The following is a 19,904-nucleotide window of genomic DNA, read 5'->3' as shown; positions in this document are numbered from 1 at the left end:
TTTCTTACATATAAAAGGAGGATCATAATAGTACCACATGTATGTACCTGATAGTATTCAGCTGTATAAAATGCTTAGGGGTATGCCTGACATGTAACATAAGCTCTATAAATGTTAGTGATTACTTGTATTTCCTGGCATTCATGGCTTTTATGATCTGGCTCCAGGCTGCTTTTCCAAGTTTGTGTTCTAATATTAGCTTTTGTTATTCCTGCTGTCTGGAATGTTACCATTTATTTATTCAGTAATTCATCAAGGAAATATTTTTTGAGGACTTCATATTTACCTGCCACTGGTTCTGGATGCTGTGTGTGAGCCAGGTCCTTGCTTTGTAGTTGTTATAATCTAGAGAGGTGACAGATGTACAAAGCAAGTAAACAAATAACAGAATTGGATTATTTCACACAGTAGTAAGTACCATGAAGAATATAAAACAGTTGTGTATAGTCACTTCAGTGGGAGTGAAGTGGCGAATTAAAGTTCATTTGGATTGGGATCAGATCAGGCCTGAGAGAAATGTGTTTGAGCTGACACCTGAATGAGAGGCCAGAGGTTAAAATATCTCTCCAATTTATATATCTTCATTTCAGGCCAGATATCCCAAATCTTCTATTTCAGGTAAAAAAAAAAAAAAAAAAAAAAAAAGCCATTCTTTCTCTATCTCTTACTTCTGTCTCTGTCAGTCCTATTTCCCTTTCTTCAATTGGAAGCATAAAATTATGAGGATCGTAGTGAGAATAGAAGGAAGGATGAAATGACATTTTGCAGGAAAAATATATTAGGACATTGCACATATGGGTAGCGGAGACTAAAGTATCAAACAAAGTACCAAGGTTTTAAGCCTTGGAGTCTAGAGGCTTGAAATTAGTGTGGGAGTGCAACTTGTGTACATGGTTGTGTCTATACAGCTTTGGAGTTGTACTTTCAAGAATTGTATTTTGCATCATCTCCTAGAGTTGGTGGTAAAATAACACAGTTGAAATTTTTGTTGCCTTTGTTTTCAGTTTTAGTTGTCTGCACACGTAAAGTGGACTTTTCATTTTGATGCAACAAACATTAGAAAGTGTGCGTTTTAATATAAAGATTTTGTGGTTATTGCCTAAGTATTTATATGTCTTTAACTATATACACATGACAGAACCTTTCAGGTGGTAAGTAAGCATTAAAGGCATTGTAGTGAGGGGCGCTTGGGTGGCTCAGTTGGTTGAGTCCAACTTTGGCTCAAGTCTTTATCTTGTGATTTGTGAGTTTGGGCCGTACCTCGGGCTCTGTGCTGACAGCTCAGAGCCTGGAGCCTGTTTCAGATTCTGTGTCTCCCTGTCTGTCTGTCCCTTCCCTGCTTGTGCTGTATCTATCTCTCAAAAATAAATAAATGTTAAAAATATATGTATCAAAGGCATTATAGTGAAATCTAGGATTGTGAAAAGTGAGTACTAGAATGTTTCTTTTTAAAATTTTTTTTAATATTTATTTATTTTTGAGAGAGACAGAGGCAGAATGCCAGTGGGTTAGGGGCAGAGAGAGGGAGACACAGAATCCGAAGCAGGCTCCAGGCTCCAGGCTCCGAGCTGTCAGCACAGAGACCAACGCAGGGCTCGAACTCACGAGCTGTGAGATCATGACCTGAGCCTAAGTCGGATGCTCAACCGACTGAACCACCCAGGTACCCCAGTACTAGAATGTTTTGAGCCCTTTCTACATATTTTATTTACTTTAAAGAACTCTATTCATTTCAGTAATTCTTAGTTACTTGTCTTAGAATATGTTGAAACATTATAAAGCTATTGTCCTGTGGTAGACAAAGTGATTTTACCTTTGTCAGTTTTGCCCATACTTTCTACTGTCTGTAACAGTCTATTTCATTTTCTGTCTACTGATCATGATCTCTTTTTGTTGTTGTTTAATTACATCTTTTCCTGGTGATGAAATATAAGTTGAATGACTACCTGGATTTTTATTTTTTAAGCATTTTTTTTTGTTTAGTTCTTTACAAAGTGAACTTACCAAGAGAATCTGGGAATGAGTTAATTAGATGGTAGAAGGATTATAGAAGCCCCTTAGGGAGGAGTTATTGGGCTATATGAGTACTGAAAAGTTTTAGACCAAATCCTTGAGTTTTAAAAAAAATTTTTTTAATGTTTATTTTTGAGAGAGAGAGAGAGACTGCGCACGTGGGCAGGGGAGGGGCGGAGAGAGAGAGGGAGTCACAGAATTTGAAGCAGGCTCCAGGCTCTGAGCTGTCAGCACAGAGCCCCGATGTGGGGCTCGATGTGGGGCTCGAGCTCACGAACTGCGAGATCATGGCATGAGCCAAAGTCAGATGCTTAACTGACTGAGCCACCAGGCGCCCCTACCCTTGAGTTTTTTTGAAGTGAAACTGGGGTGATAGGGTTTTTTCCCCCACTCTAGAGGTCATATATTTTGGCTCTTAAGGCCTTGCAGAGAAAGTTTGGCTAATACTTTTGTTCCTTTTTAATTATATTTCTAATTTCTGCGTAATTAATTTGATATATTACCAAACTATTTTATAGTTGATTTATAACCCAAAATTATTGTTTTAAAGTTGCAAGTTATTTGTTTTACTACTGATTTTAACAGTTATTTGTTTTCCTACTTACTTTAATAATAATATTATATTTGTTTTTCAGGTATCTCAACACCCAGTTTATTAAAAAGAATAAATTGACAGAAGCTGACCTTCAGTATGGCTACGGTGGTGTAGATATGAATGAACCACTTATGGAAATAGGAGAGGTAGGAAATTCTTTAAATGACTGGCAAGCATAGGAGTGTTTTTATATATATATTGAGGTAATTTCATTCACTGTCCTTTTTTCAAGGACACTGTGTTGACTACCTTAAAATTGTCGAAATTTTTTTTTTAAGTTTATTTATTTTTGAGAGAGAACGAGCAAGGGAGGGGCAGAGAGAGAGGAAGAGAGAGAATCTGAAAGCTCTCACAGCAGGCTCTGTGCTGTCAGTGCAGAGCTTGACATGAGGCTCAAACCCATGAACCAGGAGATCACAACTTAGACTGAAATCAAGAGTCAGACACTTAACTGACTGAGCCACCCAGGCACCCCCAAAATTGTCAAGATTTGAGACATCCTAAATGTTAATAAAACACTGCAGTGATTTCCTAAGAATCTTCACATAGATGAGAACAGAAGAGATGTGATTAGTATTATTTTAATAATTAGATTAATGATGGATGAATAAATGACAAGGTTAATAGTTCCACTATGAAAAAAGCTCATAAAATGCATTTTAAAAATGTTGAGACTCTTGCAGTTAAAAAGTGGAAAGGTCATGGACTTGAGAGGAAATACAGATTTATGGATATAAGAAATTATTTTTTAAGTTTATTTTGAGAGAGAGGCAGCATGTGTGTGTGCATGCACGGGTGGCAGAGGGGCAGAGAGAGAGGGGGGAGAGAGAGAGGGAGGGAAGGAGAGAGAGGAAGGGAGGGAGAGAGAGAAAGAAAGAGAGGAGAGAGAGAGAAAGGGAAGGAGGGAGGGAGGGAGGGAGGAAAGGAAGGAAGGAAGGAAGGAAGGAAGGAAGGAAGGAAGGATGGAAGGAAGGAAGGAAGAAAGAAAACCTTAAGCAGGCTCCACACTCAGCACAGAGCCTGATGTGGGGCTTTATTTTACAACCCCGGGATCATGACCTGCACCCATATCAAGAGTCAGACGTTCAATCGACTGAGCTATCCAGGTGTCCCATGACAAATTTATTTTAACTTTAAAAAGTAATTAAATCCAGAGTGAAACAATTAAGTGTGCAGGTCAAGTAATTCATTCAGATTCTTGAGGCACAGTGCAAATTTAAATGTGGGAATTACATAAAGCATATATTCATTGTGAAAGAAATACTCTAGTACAATGTTTGTTTATTTCACGTACTACGTTATTTGTTGACTAACCAGACACTGGGGATACAATGGTAAACAGACAGAAGTTCCCTGTCCTCATGGGAAGCAGTGCCAAATAAGTACAGAAATTAATGTTAAATTGTGATGGGTGTTAATGAAAGAAATAAACAGCTAAGATGCAGCATGAGGAAAGTTTTACTAGAATAATCCTTTTAGAAAGAAATTTGTCATCGTCTTTCAGTAGACTTTAAAATGTTTAATATTTGTTAATTAGGTAATCCCATGTCTAGTAATCTGCACTGTGAAAATGATAAATATGGGAAAAAAAAGTTTAAATGTTTAAGAGTATTCCTTGTAATCATTGTTAGTAAGGGTGACTAATGGGTAGACAATCCAAATGTCCAATATCCAATAGTAAAAAAATCATACATAGAAGAATATATACAATATGCTTTTGTTATAAAGGCAAAGAGATGAATTAGTAATAGAAAATACTTCATAGAAACTTTAATAAAGGGGAAAATATTTTATGAAAAAATGTGGACACATTGTATGTTTAATAGGAATAAAACTGCAGGGGGAAAAAGGATGCAGAGTAATGGATTAGTGGGAAATAACAAAATCTTAACAGTAGTTGCTTTAGTTAGTAGGATTATAAGAATATTTTAATGATGGTCCCTTATCACCAGCGTTGTCAAGCTCACTCCTTCTCCCAGAGGAAATCACCATAAACCATTTGGTTTTTGTCTTTTCTGAATTTTACCTGCACATTTGCATGTAAATATTTATACATACAGTTTAATTTTAAATGTTAATGGAATCATAGCATATATACCATAATGATATCACACCATATATCTTGGAACTTGTATTTCTTGCTTGTTTTGTTTTGTTTTTTGGTTAATGTGTCTAAGTGTTCTTTTTTGTTGTTGTTGTTCATTTATTGTTTTAATTTACATCCAAGTTAGTTAGCATATAGTGCAACAATGATTTCAGGAGTAGATTCCTTAACGTCCCTAACTCATTTAGCCCATCCCCCCTCCAGTAACCCTCTGTTTGTTCTCCATATTTATGAGTTTCTTATGTTTTTGCCCCCCTCCCTGTTTTTATATTATTTTTGTTTCCCTTCCCTTATGTTCATCTGTTTTGTATCTTAAAGTCCTCATATGAGTGAAGTCATATGATATTTGTCTTTCTCTAATTTCGCTTAGCATAATACCCTCTAGTTCCATCCACGTGAGGTGTTCTTTTCATATAAGTTTATTTTTGTGAGAGCTCAGTATTCTATAATAGGGATATAAAATAATTTATTTATCATTTATTAGACTATTCTCCTTAGTTTACAGTTCTTGTTGAAAATACCACTGTGAATATCATTGTTCATTTGTTCATTTATTAAGTATTTTTTAAACCCATTTGTGTGCCAGGCACTTTTCTATATGCTAGGAATTCAGTAGTGAACAAAATAGACACAAACCTCACACTCAGAGAGTTAACATTTAAGTATACATCTCTTTGTACATGAGCAGAAATTGTCGTAGAGTTGGTACCTGGAAGTCAAAGCATCCTGAATTTTGATAGCACCACCAGCTTGCTTTCAAAAGGCTTTAGTTTTCTCTCCCACCACAGCTATAAGATCACATTTTCTTTTGTATCACTTTCTTTTTTCCCTGTTGGTGCTATTTAAAAATATAAAAATAAGGGGAAACTTGAAGAATGTTCCTTCTGGGAAGGCAGATGCTTTTACTTATTTGAAACGGAATTACCAATTGATCAGAATAAAGTTACCCCAGGGAAACAGAATAGAGGCTAAAACCAGACTAATAGCTGTATAGATGCAATTAAGTTGGAAACAGAGGAGCAGTCAATTTTTGATACTGAAATAATTTGTACTCTCTATGGGAAAAATATATTGGATTTTAAATCTGGAAGGCAAAACTTGAAAACTTTTAGAAGGCAATATAAGAGCACACATATCCCTGACATTAGGCTAGGGAAGTTCTTAAAAGACATGAAAAATACAAACAATAAAGGAAAAGATTGATAAAATGGAGACATTAAAATATAATGTATTTTTACTAAACACTTTTAAAAGAACTCAAAAGTTAAGTCACAAAACTATGACAAATTGCAGTATGTATGTCAAGGGATTAATTTCTACAGTATTTAAGAACTCCTAGTTTTTATTGAAAACAAGATAAATATTAATAGAATAATGGGCAAAAAGGATGAATGGGCATTTCACAGAAAAAAAACTAAGACATACAATAAAAATATAAAAAGATGCCCAGCCTCACTCAAGAAGATGCCAGTTAAAACCAAAAGGAGTTAAGAGCACCTGAGTGGCTCAGTCGGTTAAGTGTATGACTTCGGCTTAGGTCATGATCTCATGGTTTATGGGTTTGAGGCCCGCGTCAGGCTCTGCGCTGACAACTCAGAGCCTGGAGCCTGCTTCGGATTCTGTGTCTCTCTCTTTTTCTGTCCCTCCCCTGCTCGTGCTGTGTCTCTCTCTGTCTTTCAAAAATAAAGAAACGTAACAAAAAACGAAAAACCAAGGAGTTACCAAAACAATCTACAGATTGACTGTAATCCCTAACAAAATATCAATAACACTTTTCACAGAACTAGAACTGATAATCCTAAAATTTGTATGGAACCACAGAAGACCTCAAATAGCCAAAACAATCTTGAGGAAGAACAAAACTGTATCACAATCCCTAATTTCAAACTATGTTGCAAAGCTGTAGTAATCAAAACTGTATGGTACTGACACATAAATACACATAGATCAATGGAATAGGATAAAAAGCCCATGCATACAAACCCACACTTCTGTGGTCAATTAATTTATGACAAAGGAGGCTCGAATATACAGTGGAGAAAAGAGTCTTTTCAGTAAATAGTGTTGTGAAAACTGGACAGCTATATGCAAATGAATGAAACAACCACTTTCTTACACCATACACAAAAATAAACTCAAAGTGAGTTAAAGATCTAAATGTGAGACCTGAAACAATAACATTCATAAAAGAAAAAACAGGCAGTAAAATCTTGGACAGCGGCCTTAGCAACATATTTGTAGATGTTTCCTTCAGGCAAGGGAAACAAAAGGAGTAAGAAACTATTGGGACTATACCAAAATAAAAAGCTTTTGCACAGCAAAGGAGACCATCAACAAAACAAAAAGCCAACCTAGTGAATGGGAGAAAATATTTGCAAATGACATATCTAATAAGGGTTAATATCCAGAATACATAAAGAACTTATACAACTTAGTACCGAAAAAAACAATTCAATTAAAAAATGGACAGAGGACCTGAATAGACCTTTTTCCAAAGAAGACATACAAATGGCCAACAGCCACGTGAAGAGATTCTCAAATCACTATCAGGGAAATGAAAAAATCAAAACCACAATGAGAAATCACCTTACACCAGTCAGAATGGCTAGTATCAAAAAGACAAGATAGAGTGAATGTTGGTGAGCATGTAGAGAAAAGGAAATTCCCAAGCACTGTTGGTGGGAATGTAAATTGGTGCAACCACTGAAGAAAACAGTGGTTAAAATTAAAAATTTGTAATTTAATTTTAATTCCTCAAAAAATTAAGAATAGAAATATGATCCAGTAATTCCACTGCTGGGTATTTATCCAAAGAAAATGAAAACACAGATTCAAAAAGATCTATGCACCCCTATGTATATGCAGCATTATTTACAGTAGCCTAATTATGGAAATAGCCCTAGTGTCCACCGATATAGATGAATGGTTAAGAATTGGTACACGCACACACACACATACACACACACATGGTGGAATACTACTCAGCCATAAAAAATGAAATCTTGTCATTTGCAACAACATGGATGGATCTAGAGGGTATAATGTTAAATGAAATAAGACAAAGACAAATACCATATGATTTCACTCATAAGTGAAATTTAAGAAACAAAACAAATGGGGAAAGAAAAAAGAAGCCAAGAAACAGGCTCCTAACTACAGAGAACTGGTTACCAGAGAGGATGTGGGTGGGGGCTGGGTGAAATAGGTGAAGGAGATTGAGTACACTTACCTTGATGAGTACTGAGTAATGTATAGAATTGTTGAATCATTATATTGTACACCTGAAACTAATAGAACACTGTGTGTTGACTATACTGGACTTAAGACAAGAAAAATATTATAGGGACATGTAGACATTTGGTAGAACTATAAAGCAAGGGAATGATTTAACACAAATTTCAAGGTGGTTGTAACCTTTGAGGGGAAAGTAGGAGGATATGTGGTACAATGGTAATGTGGAAGTTGTGTTTCTTAAACTGAGTGGTGAGTACAGGAATGTTTTATTTTATTATTCTTTTAGTTGACCTTCCTTTTATGTTTGTATGAGAGGTTTTGTAATTTCAAAATCAGCCAACAGCTAAATCACTTTAACATAATTCCTTTATTTCTATTAGTCTTAGCCTTTCCATAATACTGGGCATTTAACATTCAATAAATTCTGCTTCATAAAAATCTAATCAATTATGTCTTTAAGACTTTCAGTTAATGATAAAACCTTAATTCTGTTTCTTGTACAAGTCTGATGTGGTAGTCATTTTCATTTTAAATTAGAAATTTAGCAGCGCCTGGGTGGCTCAGTTGGTTAAGCATCGAACTCTTGATTTTGGCTGAGGTCAGGTTCTCTAGGTTGTGGAATTAAGCCCCGCCTCAGGCTCTGTGCTGAGTGTGGGGTCTGCTTAGGATTCTTTTTCCCTCTTCCTCTGCCCCTATCCTGCTTGCCCTCTCTTTTGCGTGCGTTCTCTTTCAAAAAAATAAATAACTTAGAAATTTATTTTTTATGTATATTCAGTTTTCATTTGAATTTTGAAAGTTTGGTTATAAATACTTGAAAGAGTATGTTTGCTTTGAAGAGTCTTTTAACATTTTAACAAATGTTAAAAGTAGTTCAGCCTTGATAATTTTTATTTTTCCTGGCAGCTAGCATTGGATATGTGGAGGAAATTGATGGTTGAACCACTTCAGACCATCCTTATCCGAATGCTGCTCCGAGAAATAAAAAAGTGAGTACTGATACTTATCTTCTTGAGTCAATTCTAATTTGCTGTTTGAAATGGTTTCAAATAGTGTACTGTTGCATGGGTGTTGACTAGACATAGGCCATGTGTTACTTAAACGAGCCTCATTTTCCATCTAAATGGCAATGTTTTAAATTGTTTCATAATTTTTTTTGGCAGGTCTTTGGTCCAATATACTTAATAAATAAATAAATCCCTGAAGGAAGTGACCTATAATTTGTTTTTGCAAGCCTGGTACCCTCTTGGATTTTCCAGGGCAGTGCTGAATTGTTTGAACATGTTCTGTCAGTTTAAATCCTGATGAGGGTAACCTACCTATTCAAGAAAACAGATTTTTCTAGGTAGTTGGTTACCTCTTAGCCCCAGTGTTAAATCAGTAACTTGCCTATTAATGTGAGGTTAGTTTATGGGAAAATGGCTTCTCATTTTACTCAGGACCCAGTGTTTTGGACTTTACCTAATTGCTTTGTGAATAGAATTGGAGACAAAGTAAGTTTTCCCGTGGAGTCCAGAATAGAACATCCTTGCATCCATTCTGGCCTAAAAGATTCTTACTAGGCTTCAGCTTTGGGGAACCTAAAGCACTAAAAGTCACTCATACAGATGTGTATATAATAAATATCAGGTTATTGGAACTGATATTGTAGGAATTATCTAGACCAGTGAATTGCAACGTGATAACGGCCACTCCATCTGAAAATGCTTTCTCTAAAGAATACCCATATATGGAGTTTTTTATGTGAGGGAAAAAAAAGGAAAGCATTGTTCTTTCTGTGAGCTCCTACTGGGAAATAAGGGACTTAAAAACAAAAAACTAAAGAAAAACATAAAGCCACGAAAAAGGGTAATGGAATATTTTAAAATTTATTGTTAATGCTAAGTAGAAAGTAGATGGTAGCAATTAATAACTTGGTTTTAAAAACCTGTCGCTTCCCTTTTAATTATTCCATTTTTTCTAAAGGTAGTGAGGAGAGAAAAGGCAATACTAAAGCAGTAGGGTGGAACAATTTTTTTCTTCTCTTTTCTCTACTAAACAATAATTAAAAGAATACTCCCAACAATATTTATAGGTTCTAACATAATTTATTTTTCTATTAAATATTAACTTTTTTCTTAACTTGGAATTCAGTTATTTTACATTGAAATAGTTTATTGAAAATATTGTTAAAATTTTCTGAATGTTAGTTTTTTGAAATGTCTCTTTTAATATGTTTGTCCCAACCTAGTAAATTTTCTTAAGTGTGATTGTTAGCTTGTTAAAAATGAATTTGATGGAAGATTTTAAGAAATTTTCTAACTGTATAAGAAAAATAATGCAAGTATATGATATTCTGGAAAAGATGCATAGATTATTTGGTTAGAGATATTAGGCCAACTGTTCTTAGTTTTGTTGTTATAATCAGCTTCCATTAAAGTATTATTTGACATGCCCTACTAATACCTCATTTATTTTTCATGTGTACTCTATTAGGTCGGTGTTATCCCACCTTTTACAGCTAAGTAAGCTAAGGCATAATAATAATAACAATAATGGGGCACGTGGGTGGCTCAGTTGGTTGAGTGTCTGACTCTTGATTTTGGCTCAGGTCATGAGCCCAGGGTCATGGGATCAAGCCCTGCATCAGGCTCTGTAGTGAGCATGGAGCCTGCTTAGGATTCTCTCTCTCTTTCTGCTCATCTCCCCTGCTTGCGCCCTGTCTTGCTCTCTAAAATAATAAATAATAAATCAGTAAATAGTAACGACAACAAATAATAAATATGGGAGCTATGTGCCAAGAAGTGTTCTAAAAGCTTTACTGGCATTATCCCATTAATCCTCACCACGCTGGGATGTTGGTACTATTTCCATTTCCATTTTACAAATGAAGACATCAGTGGTGGCACTCTAAGAAGACTAATTTGACTCCAGCCCCTATTTTCTTTTTTTTTTTTCTCTTCAGCTCCTGTCTCCAACTTACCAACTCTATATCCATTAAGCCTGTTTTTTTATTCACAGAATATTTCTTTCATTCCCAGTTCCAATATTTTAGCTTTTATATACATTTGAGTTTTATAGTGCTTTGAGTATTCTAGTATTTTCACACATAGTACTTTGTATGATCTTAAGGAGGCAGTTTTATTTATAAGTAAATAATTTGAACTTTCAATAGAGAGAAACGACTTCTTGAATTTGATATAGCTAAGGAAAGAAAGTCCATGCCTAGAAACTTCCAATTTGGGTCTTTCTACTATGTTGCTTTAGTATTGTTAGTATTGTTTAGTATTGTTTCCACTATGTTGCTTTACCCATTGTTCTTTGAAATAATATGGCCAGATATAACTTCCGTTACATGGACAAGTGGCTGTGTTAAGTATTTCCCCATTGATAAACTTGTCTGAACAGGATGTGAAGGTGAATATTATCATAGACTCATTTACAAATGGGGAAAATGAGGCTTGCGAAGGCAATCACCTTACTCAGGTCACATAACTAGTACATGGCAGAATGAGAATTAGGATTTAAGGCTAACAGAGAGGTATTTTATTATATGTACCTACAACTTCTTTTTGGAAAGAGCTCCACTAAACTTAAAGTTTAGCAGAGCATATTACAAATTTGATTTCCTATCAGCTTATTTAGTTTCCTTTCCTGTAATCACCCCTGCGTTCCTAGGAATTTTCTACAAGTGTCTAAAGAATAGGGGTGCCTGGGTGGCTCAGTCGGTTAAGCATCCGACTTCGGCTCAGGTCATGATCTCACGGTCCGTGAGTTCGAGCCCCACGTAGGGCTCTGTGCTGACAGCTCAGAGCCTGGAGCCTGTTTCAGATTCTGAGTCTCCCTCTCTCTCTGACCCTCCCCCGTTCATGCTCTGTCTCTCTGTGTCTCAAAAATAAACATTAAAAAAAAAAAAATTACTGTGAACTAATGGTTTCTTAAATCTGGCCAGTGAAAAGTTTACACAAGGGATATTTAAAAGTATTGTTCTACAAAAAAATTATAAAATATGTTGATTGTACACAATTAAAAATATATAGAAAGTTAAAAAAAAAATTAGAAGGCCTTCATTTTTCCCCTAATACCTTCAATACTGTTATTTAAAGCAAATCACTATTAAGGATTTAAAGTAATCTCTGAAAAAATTCTCTATGCATTTAAGATTGTGTGTACATTTGTTTATATGGATGTGCATATGTATATATCTACATACGTATAAATACTGCATATAGTATTACACACACATATGTACATGCATTGGGGGAATTTATAGAAGTATTACGAATACCTAATAATATATTCTTAGAAATTAGAATAGATTAGTGGTTGGTATGAGGCTATAAGTATGAGGGAGTTGCTTTATGGTGATACAGTAGATGTATATTTTGAACATGGTGGTAGTAACATGAATCTAGGTATGTGATAAAATTTCATAGAATTACATAAATACAAATATACACAAATGATTATGTGTTAAAGCTGGAAAAATCTGAATAAGGTCTATAGGTTGTATCAATGTTGATTTCCTGATTTTGACATTGTGCCATAGTTATGTAAGATGTTACCATTGGAGAAAATTGGGTGAACATGTCCAGGACTGCTTTTGTTATGTTTGCAGCTTCCTGTGAATCTGTAATTATTTCAAAATTAAAAAAAATTTTTTTAAGTTTAAATGGCACATAATATGTGAATATCCCTGTTTTCTTCCTTTTAGCTGTAACTTTCTTCTCTTCATAAGTAACTACTGAGAATAGTTTGTACTTAAATATTTGTTTATTTAAGTACAGTGGTTATATTTATTTTTTGTGGAAACTTTATATTCCTTTAGGAAGATGATGAAAGCTTTAGAGCCTCCTCACATAAAAATACTCAATATGCATATGCACACAAAACTTTATGTACGTTTTAGAAGGTTTATGGATTCCTAGGATCAGAATTGCTGCCTTAACATTTATATGGCAGATTTCTTTTTCCCTAAGAGAATCATTTGGCAGATTGCAATCTGAAATAAGTCTCTATGCTTAATGTTTGTTGAATTGGAAAAGTTTTTATTTATTCTGACATTATCATTCAGCAGCAAAACAATCATGACTTTAGTATCCTTTCTCTTGCATAATCAGAAACAAAGACAAGAGTTTAAGTGACAAATGAGAAAAAAATTTTAACTTTATAGCTCCTTTTTTTTAAGTTTATTTATTTTGAGAGAAAGAGAGAGAGAGCATGAGCAGGGGAGGGGCAGAGAAAGAAGGAGAGAGAAAATCCCAAACAGGCTGTGTGCTGCCTGAGCTTGGGCTTGGTCTCATAAACCGTGAGATCAGGACCTGAATCAAAACCAGGAGTTCAACGCTTAACTGACTGAGCCACCAAGGCTCCCTGCTCCTTTTTTTTTTTTTTTTTTTTTTTTTAATTCTTCCTACTTTCTGTTCTGACATCAGACCTCTGTTAGATACCAAAGTTTTCCTACAAGTGTGGTTCCATATCAGGGCTCTGTTCCATTTGTTTGTCTATCTTTGGCCCATATCTCACTCTGTTCATTATTATAGCATAATAAGTCTTGATATCTGGTCAGACAGACTTGCCCTCCATAAGCTAGAAGTGTTCTGGCTGTTATTCGGCCCTTTACTTTTTCATAAGGCCCTTTACTTTTTTTTTTTTTTTTAATTTTTTTAACGTTTATTTATTATTATTTATTTATTTATTTATTTTAACGTTTATTTATTATTGAGAGACAGAGAGAGACAGAGTGTGAGCAGGGGAGGGGCAGAGAGAGAGGGAGACACAGAATCTGAAGCAGGTTCCAGGCTCTGAGCTGGCAGCACAGAGCCCAATGCGGGGCTCGAACTCACAAACTGAGATCATGACCTGAGCTGAAGTCAGACATTTAACTGACTGAGCCACCTAGGTGCCCCCCTTTACTTTTTTTTTCGCACAGATCCTGGTCATATTTTGTAAAGGTGATTATAAGTTGCCTAGAATAAATTTTTTGTAGGATTGAAATTCAATTGAATATATAAGTTCATTTGGAGGGAATTTACATCTTTACTGTATTAAATCTTCCTATTCATGAACATATCTGCTATTTTTAATGCCTTCTTTAATGTCTCCTAAGTTTTTATAAATATATCTATAAAGGTTCTTCACTCCTTTGTTTGATTTATTTCAGGATACTTGGTATTTTCTGATACTGTTAGAAAAAATTTGTTCTGTGTAATTATGCATTCTATTTGTTTTCTGCTAGTATATTGAAATACAACAGGCTCTTTAATATATAAATCTTAACATTTAGCCTCCATGTTAACTTCCGTCATTTGTAGCTTCTTTTCCCAAAAAAAGATCATTTCTAATAATTTGTGCTCATTTTTGTGCTTTCTATGTCAGCTATCATAATCTGTAAACGATAGTTTTGTTTCCCTTGTGTGTGTGTGTGTGTGTGTGTGTGTGTGCATGCGCACACGTGCACTTGCCTGTGCACACACACAACACCTCATTGGCTAGGACCTCCACAGCAGTGTTGAAGAGGAGTGATGGATAATGAGCATCTTTGTCTCACCCCTGATTTTAAAGGTTACATATGTAACATTTCCCTATTTAAAATGATGCTTCCTTTAGCTTTTTATTAGATACTCTTAATCAGAATGATGAAGTTAATTTGAATTTGGTGTTGGATTGTATAAAATGACTTCTGATTCTATTGAGAGATAAAGTTTTTTTTCTATTAATCTTTTAGTGTGGTAGGTTACATTTATGAATTTTCTAATATTAAACTATCCTCATATAACTAGAATAAAACCCAGGTTGGTTGTTGTCTGTAATAATTTTATAACATGGCTGCATTTGATTTGCTAATACTTTGTTTAGAATTTTGAATCTATATCCATGAGTGGAATGGGCCTATAATTATTCTTTCTCATAATGTCTTTGTCTGGGTTTGGTATTAGGCTCATTCTTGTAGGTTAAATTAGGAACTATTCCATCTTTTTCTTTTGAGTAGATGAGTTTCTGTAAAATTTTTCAGTGTTTAGTAAAACTCCCTGCAAAACCATCTGCGTCTAGGGTTTCTTTGTAAGAAGAATTTTTTTTCTTGCACATTCACAAAATAACCTTTTGCCTTTATTTTATTTTGAAGTATAGCTGACATGTTAGTTTCCGATGTACAAAATAGTGATTTGACAATTCTATACATTACTCGGTGCTCATCACGATTAAGTGTGGTCACTATCTGTAACCATACATTATTACATTATCATTGACTGTATTCCTTATGCTGTACTTTCCATCTCTGTGACTTATTTATTTTATAACTGGAAGTTTATGTCTCTTACTCCCCCACCTATTTCGCCTATCTCCCCTATTCACCTCCCCTCTGACATCCACCAGTTTGTTCTCTGTATTTAAGAGTCTGGATTTTTTGTTGTTACTTGTTTTGTTTTACAGATTTTACCTATAAATGAAATCACGTGGCATTTGTCTTTTTCTGCCTGACTTATTTCATTTAGCATAATACCCTTTAGGTCCATTCATGTTCTCACAAATGGCAAGATCTCATTTTTTTTTTTTTTATGTCTGAGTAATATTCCACTGTATATATACACCACATCTTCTTTATCCATTCATCTATCAGTAGCTACTTGGGTTGCTTCCATATTTTGGCTACTGCAAATAATGTTATATATACATAGGGGTGCCCATATCTTTTTGAATGTGTGTTTTCATTTTCTTTGAGTAAATACTCAGAAGTGGAATTACTGGATTATATGATATTTCTATTTTTAACTTTTTGAGGAACATCCATACTGTTTTCCACAGTGGTTGTACCAATTTACATTCCCACCAATAGTGCATGGGGATTCCCTTTTCTCCATATCTTCACTAATACTTGCTATTTCTTGTCTTTTTGATACTAACCATTCTGACCCATGTGAGGTGATATTGTGGTTTTGATTTTCATTTTCCTAATGATTGGTGACTTGAGAATCTCTTCATGTGTCTGTTGGCCATTTGTACATCTTCTTTGGAAAAAATGTCTATTCAAATCCTCTGCCTGTTTTTTAATTGGATTTTTTGGGTTTTTTGGTGTTGAGTTGTAGAAGTTCTTGATGTATTCTAGATATCATCCTTTCTTGGATATATCATTTGCAAATACTTCTCCCATTCACTGGGTTGCCTTTTTGTTTTGTTGATGGTCTCCTTTGCTGTGCAAAAGCTTTTTATTTTGGTGTTGTCCCAATAGTTTCTTACTGCTTTTGTTTCCCTTGCCTGAGGATACATATCCATAAATATATTGTTAACACTGATACCACCTGTGTTTTCTTTTAGGAGTTTCATCATTTCAGGTCTCATATTTAAGTCTTTTTTTTTTTTAAGAATGTTTTAAATGTTTATTTTAAATTGAGAGAAACATTTTAAATGTTTATTTTATATTTGAGAGACAAAATAAAAAAAATGTTTATTTTATATTTGTAGGTTTATTTTATATTTGAGAGCACGAGTGGGAGACGGAGAGAGAGGGAGACACAGAATCCAAAGCAGGCTCCAGGTTCTGAGCTGGCAGCACAGAGCCTGACGTAGGGCTCAAACTCATGAACTGTGAGATCATGACCTGAGCCAAAAAGTCAGATGCTTAGCCAACTGAGCCATCCAGGCACCTCTCACATTTAGGTCTTTAAGCCATTTTGATTTTATTCTTGTGTATGGTAAGAGAAACTGGTCCCAGTTTCATTTATTTGCATGTAGCTGTCCAGTTTTCCCAACACCATTTATTGAAGACACCATCTTTTCCCCATTGTATATTCTAGCCTCCTTTGTCATAGATAAATTGACCACAGAAGCATGGGCTCTCTATTGTGTTCTATTGCCCTATATGGCTGTTTTTGTACCATACTGTTTGGATTACTACAGCTTTGTAGTATATCTTGAAATCTGGGATTGTGATACCTCCAGCTTTGTTCTTTCTCAAGATTGCTCTGACTATTCGAGGTTTTTTGTGGTTCCATACAAATTTTAGGATTCTTATTCTAGTTCTGTGAAAACTGCTATTGGTATTTTGGTAGTGATTGCATTGAATTGGTAGATTCCTTTTGGGTAGTATGGACATTTTAACAGTAGTGATTTTTTCAATCCATGAACATTGTTTATGTCATTTTCAGTTCTTTCATCAATATCTTACAGTTTTCAGAGTATAGGTTTTTCACCTCCTTGGTTAATTTATTTCTAGACATCTTACACTTTTTGGTATAGTTACAAGTAGAAATTTTAAAAAATTTCTTGGGGCGCCTGGTTGGCTCAGTTGGTTAAATAAGCGTCCGACTTCTGCTCAGGTCATGATCTCACGGTCCATGAGTTTGAGCCCCGCGTCAGGGTTGTTGGGGTCAGTGCTGACAGCTCAGAGCCTGGAGCTTGCTTCAGATTTTGTGTTTCCCTCTCTTTGTCTCTGCACCCCCCACCCCCTCTCTCGCACTCTGTCTTTCTCTGTCAAAAATAAACTTCAAAAAAAAATTTAAATTTCTTTCTGTGTTATTAGTGTATACAAAACACATTTCTGTATATTAATTTTGTATCCTGCAAGCCTACTAAATTCATTTATTAGTTCTAACAGTTTTTTGGTGGGATTTTTAGTTTCTATATATAGTATCATATCATCTGCAAATAGTGACAATTTTATTTCTTTCTTACCAATCTGGATGCCTTTTATTTCTTTTTTGTGTGTGATTGCTGCAGCTATGACTTTCAGTGCTATGTTGAGTGAAAGTTGTGAGAGTAGACATTTTTGTCTTGTTCCTAATCTGCAAATAGTGACAATTTTACTTCTTACCAATTGGGATGCCTTTTATTTCTTTTTCTTGTTTGATTGCTGCAGCTAGGACTTCAGTGCTATGTTGAATGAAAGTTGTAAGAGTGGACATTTTTATCTTGTTCCTGATCTTAGAAGAAAAGCTTTCAGGTTTTCACCATTGAATATGATGTTAGCTGTGGGTTTTTCATATATGGCCTTTATTATACTGAGGTATGTTTTCTCTAAATCACTTTGTCGGGTTTTTTTTTTTTTTATTACTAAATGTTTATTAATTTATTTTTGAGAGAGAGAGAGACAGCAGAGGAGGGGCAGAGAGGGGAGAGAGAGAGAATCCCAAGCAGGCTCCATGCTGTCAGCACAGAGCCCATTGTGGGGCTAGAACCTACGAACTGTGAGATCATGACCTGAGCTGAAATCAAAGAGTCTGACGCTTAACCTACTGAGCCACTCAGTTGCCCCTGTCGGGAGCTTTTATCATGAATGGATGTTGTATTTTGTCAGATGCTTTTTCTCTATCTGTTGAGATGATCATATAGTTTTTATCCTTCCTCTTGTTAATGTAAGGTATCACATCGATTGATTCATGAATACTGAACCATTCTTGCATCTCTGGAATAAATCCTACTTGATTGTGTTGAATGGTCCTTTTAATGCATTGTTGAATGTGGTTTGCTAATACTTTGTTGAGGATATTTGCATCTGTGTTAATCAGGGATATTAGACTGTAGTTTTTGTTTTGTTCTTTTTTTTTTGTTTTTGTTTTGGTTTTTTAGTGATAGTCTTGGTTTGATGTCAGGGTAATGCTGACTTTGTAGAATGAATTTGGAGTGTTCCCTCCTCTTCTATTTCTTGGAATAGTATGAGAAGGATCATTGTTAAGTCTTCTTTAAATGTTTGGTAGAATTTGCCTGGGAAGCCATCTGGTCCTGGACTTTTTGTTTGTTGGGAGTTTTTCGATTACCAATTCATTATCATTACTAGTAATTGGTCTGGTCAAATTTTCTATTTCTTCCTGATTCAGTTTAGGAGATTGTATGTTTCTAGAAATTTATCCATTTCTTCTAGGTTGTCTAGTTTATTGGCATGTAATTGTTAGTGGTAGTTTCTTATTCTTTGTATTTCTCTGGTATGGGTTGTTATCTCTCCTCCTTCATTTCTGATTTTATTTATTTGAGCACCCCCCCCCCCTTTTTTTTGTATGAGTCTGGCTAAATGTTGATCAGTTGTGTTTATATTTCAAAGAACCAGCTTTTGATTTCATTGGTGTTTTCTTGTGTTTTCTTTAGTGTCCAGTTATTTCTGCTCTAATCTTTATTATTTTCTTTTCGTTTAAATTATTTATTTTGAGACAGAGAGAGAGAGCATGAGCAAGCAGGAGAGGGGCAGTGAGAGAGGTAGAAAGAGAACTCTAAGCAGGCTCTGCACTGTCAGCACAGAGCCCAGTGTGGGGCTCAAACTCACAAACCATGAGATCATGACCTGAACCGAAAACAAGAGTCAAATACCCAACCAACTGAGCCACCCAGGCGCCCCTCTAATTTTTATTATTTTCTCTCTTCTACTAACATTAGGCTTAGTTTGTTCATATTTTTCTAGTTGCTTTCGGTGTAAGGTTTGATTATTTGATATTTTTCTTGTTTCTTGAGATAGGCTTGTATGAACGTATACGTCTCTCTCAGAACTGCTTTGCTGTGTCCCAAAGATTTTGGACTATTATTTTCATTTGTCTCCATGAATTTTTTGAGTTCCTCTTTGATTTCTTTGTTGACCCATTGGTTGTTTAATAGCATGTTGTTTAGCCTCCATGTATTTGTGTTTTTTCCTAGTGTTTTTTTTTTTCCTTGTAATTGATTTCTAGTTTCATACTATTGTGGTTGGTAAAGATGCTTGATATGGTTTCAGTCTTCTTAAATTCATTGACACTTGTTTTGTGGCTTAACATGTGATCAGTCCCGGAGAATGTTCTATATGCATGTGAAAAGAATGTGTATTCTGCTGTTTGTGGATGGAATGTTCTATATGTATCTTGTTAGGTCCATCTATCTGGTCTAAGGTGTTGTTCAAAGCCATTGTTTCTTTATTGATTTTCTGTTTGGATGATCTAACAACTGATATAAGTGGAGTGTTAAAGTTCCTTACTATTAATGTATTACTGTCAATTTCTCCTGTTATGTGTGTTAATATTTGCT

General features: G+C 35.0%; 1 protein-coding gene across 7 annotated transcripts in view; it reads left to right on the top strand.

Annotated features, from left to right (window-relative positions):
- CUL2 (cullin 2) overlaps positions 1 to 19,904 on the top strand; it is a 157,420-nt gene that overhangs the window by 94,809 nt on the left and 42,707 nt on the right. For all 7 annotated transcript variants that reach the window (XM_049626973.1, XM_049626974.1, XM_049626971.1 and 4 more), the window contains 2 exons: positions 2,649 to 2,754; positions 8,850 to 8,932. In XM_049626973.1, coding sequence (XP_049482930.1) covers positions 2,649 to 2,754; positions 8,850 to 8,932 — 189 coding nt within the window. The remainder of the gene's footprint in view (positions 1 to 2,648; positions 2,755 to 8,849; positions 8,933 to 19,904) is intronic.

This window comes from Panthera uncia, chromosome B4, assembly GCF_023721935.1.
Source record: "Panthera uncia isolate 11264 chromosome B4, Puncia_PCG_1.0, whole genome shotgun sequence".
NCBI lineage: Eukaryota > Metazoa > Chordata > Mammalia > Carnivora > Felidae > Panthera > Panthera uncia.
The sequence above is the reverse complement of the archived record's forward strand: the minus strand, read 5'-3'. Positions and strand labels throughout refer to the sequence as shown.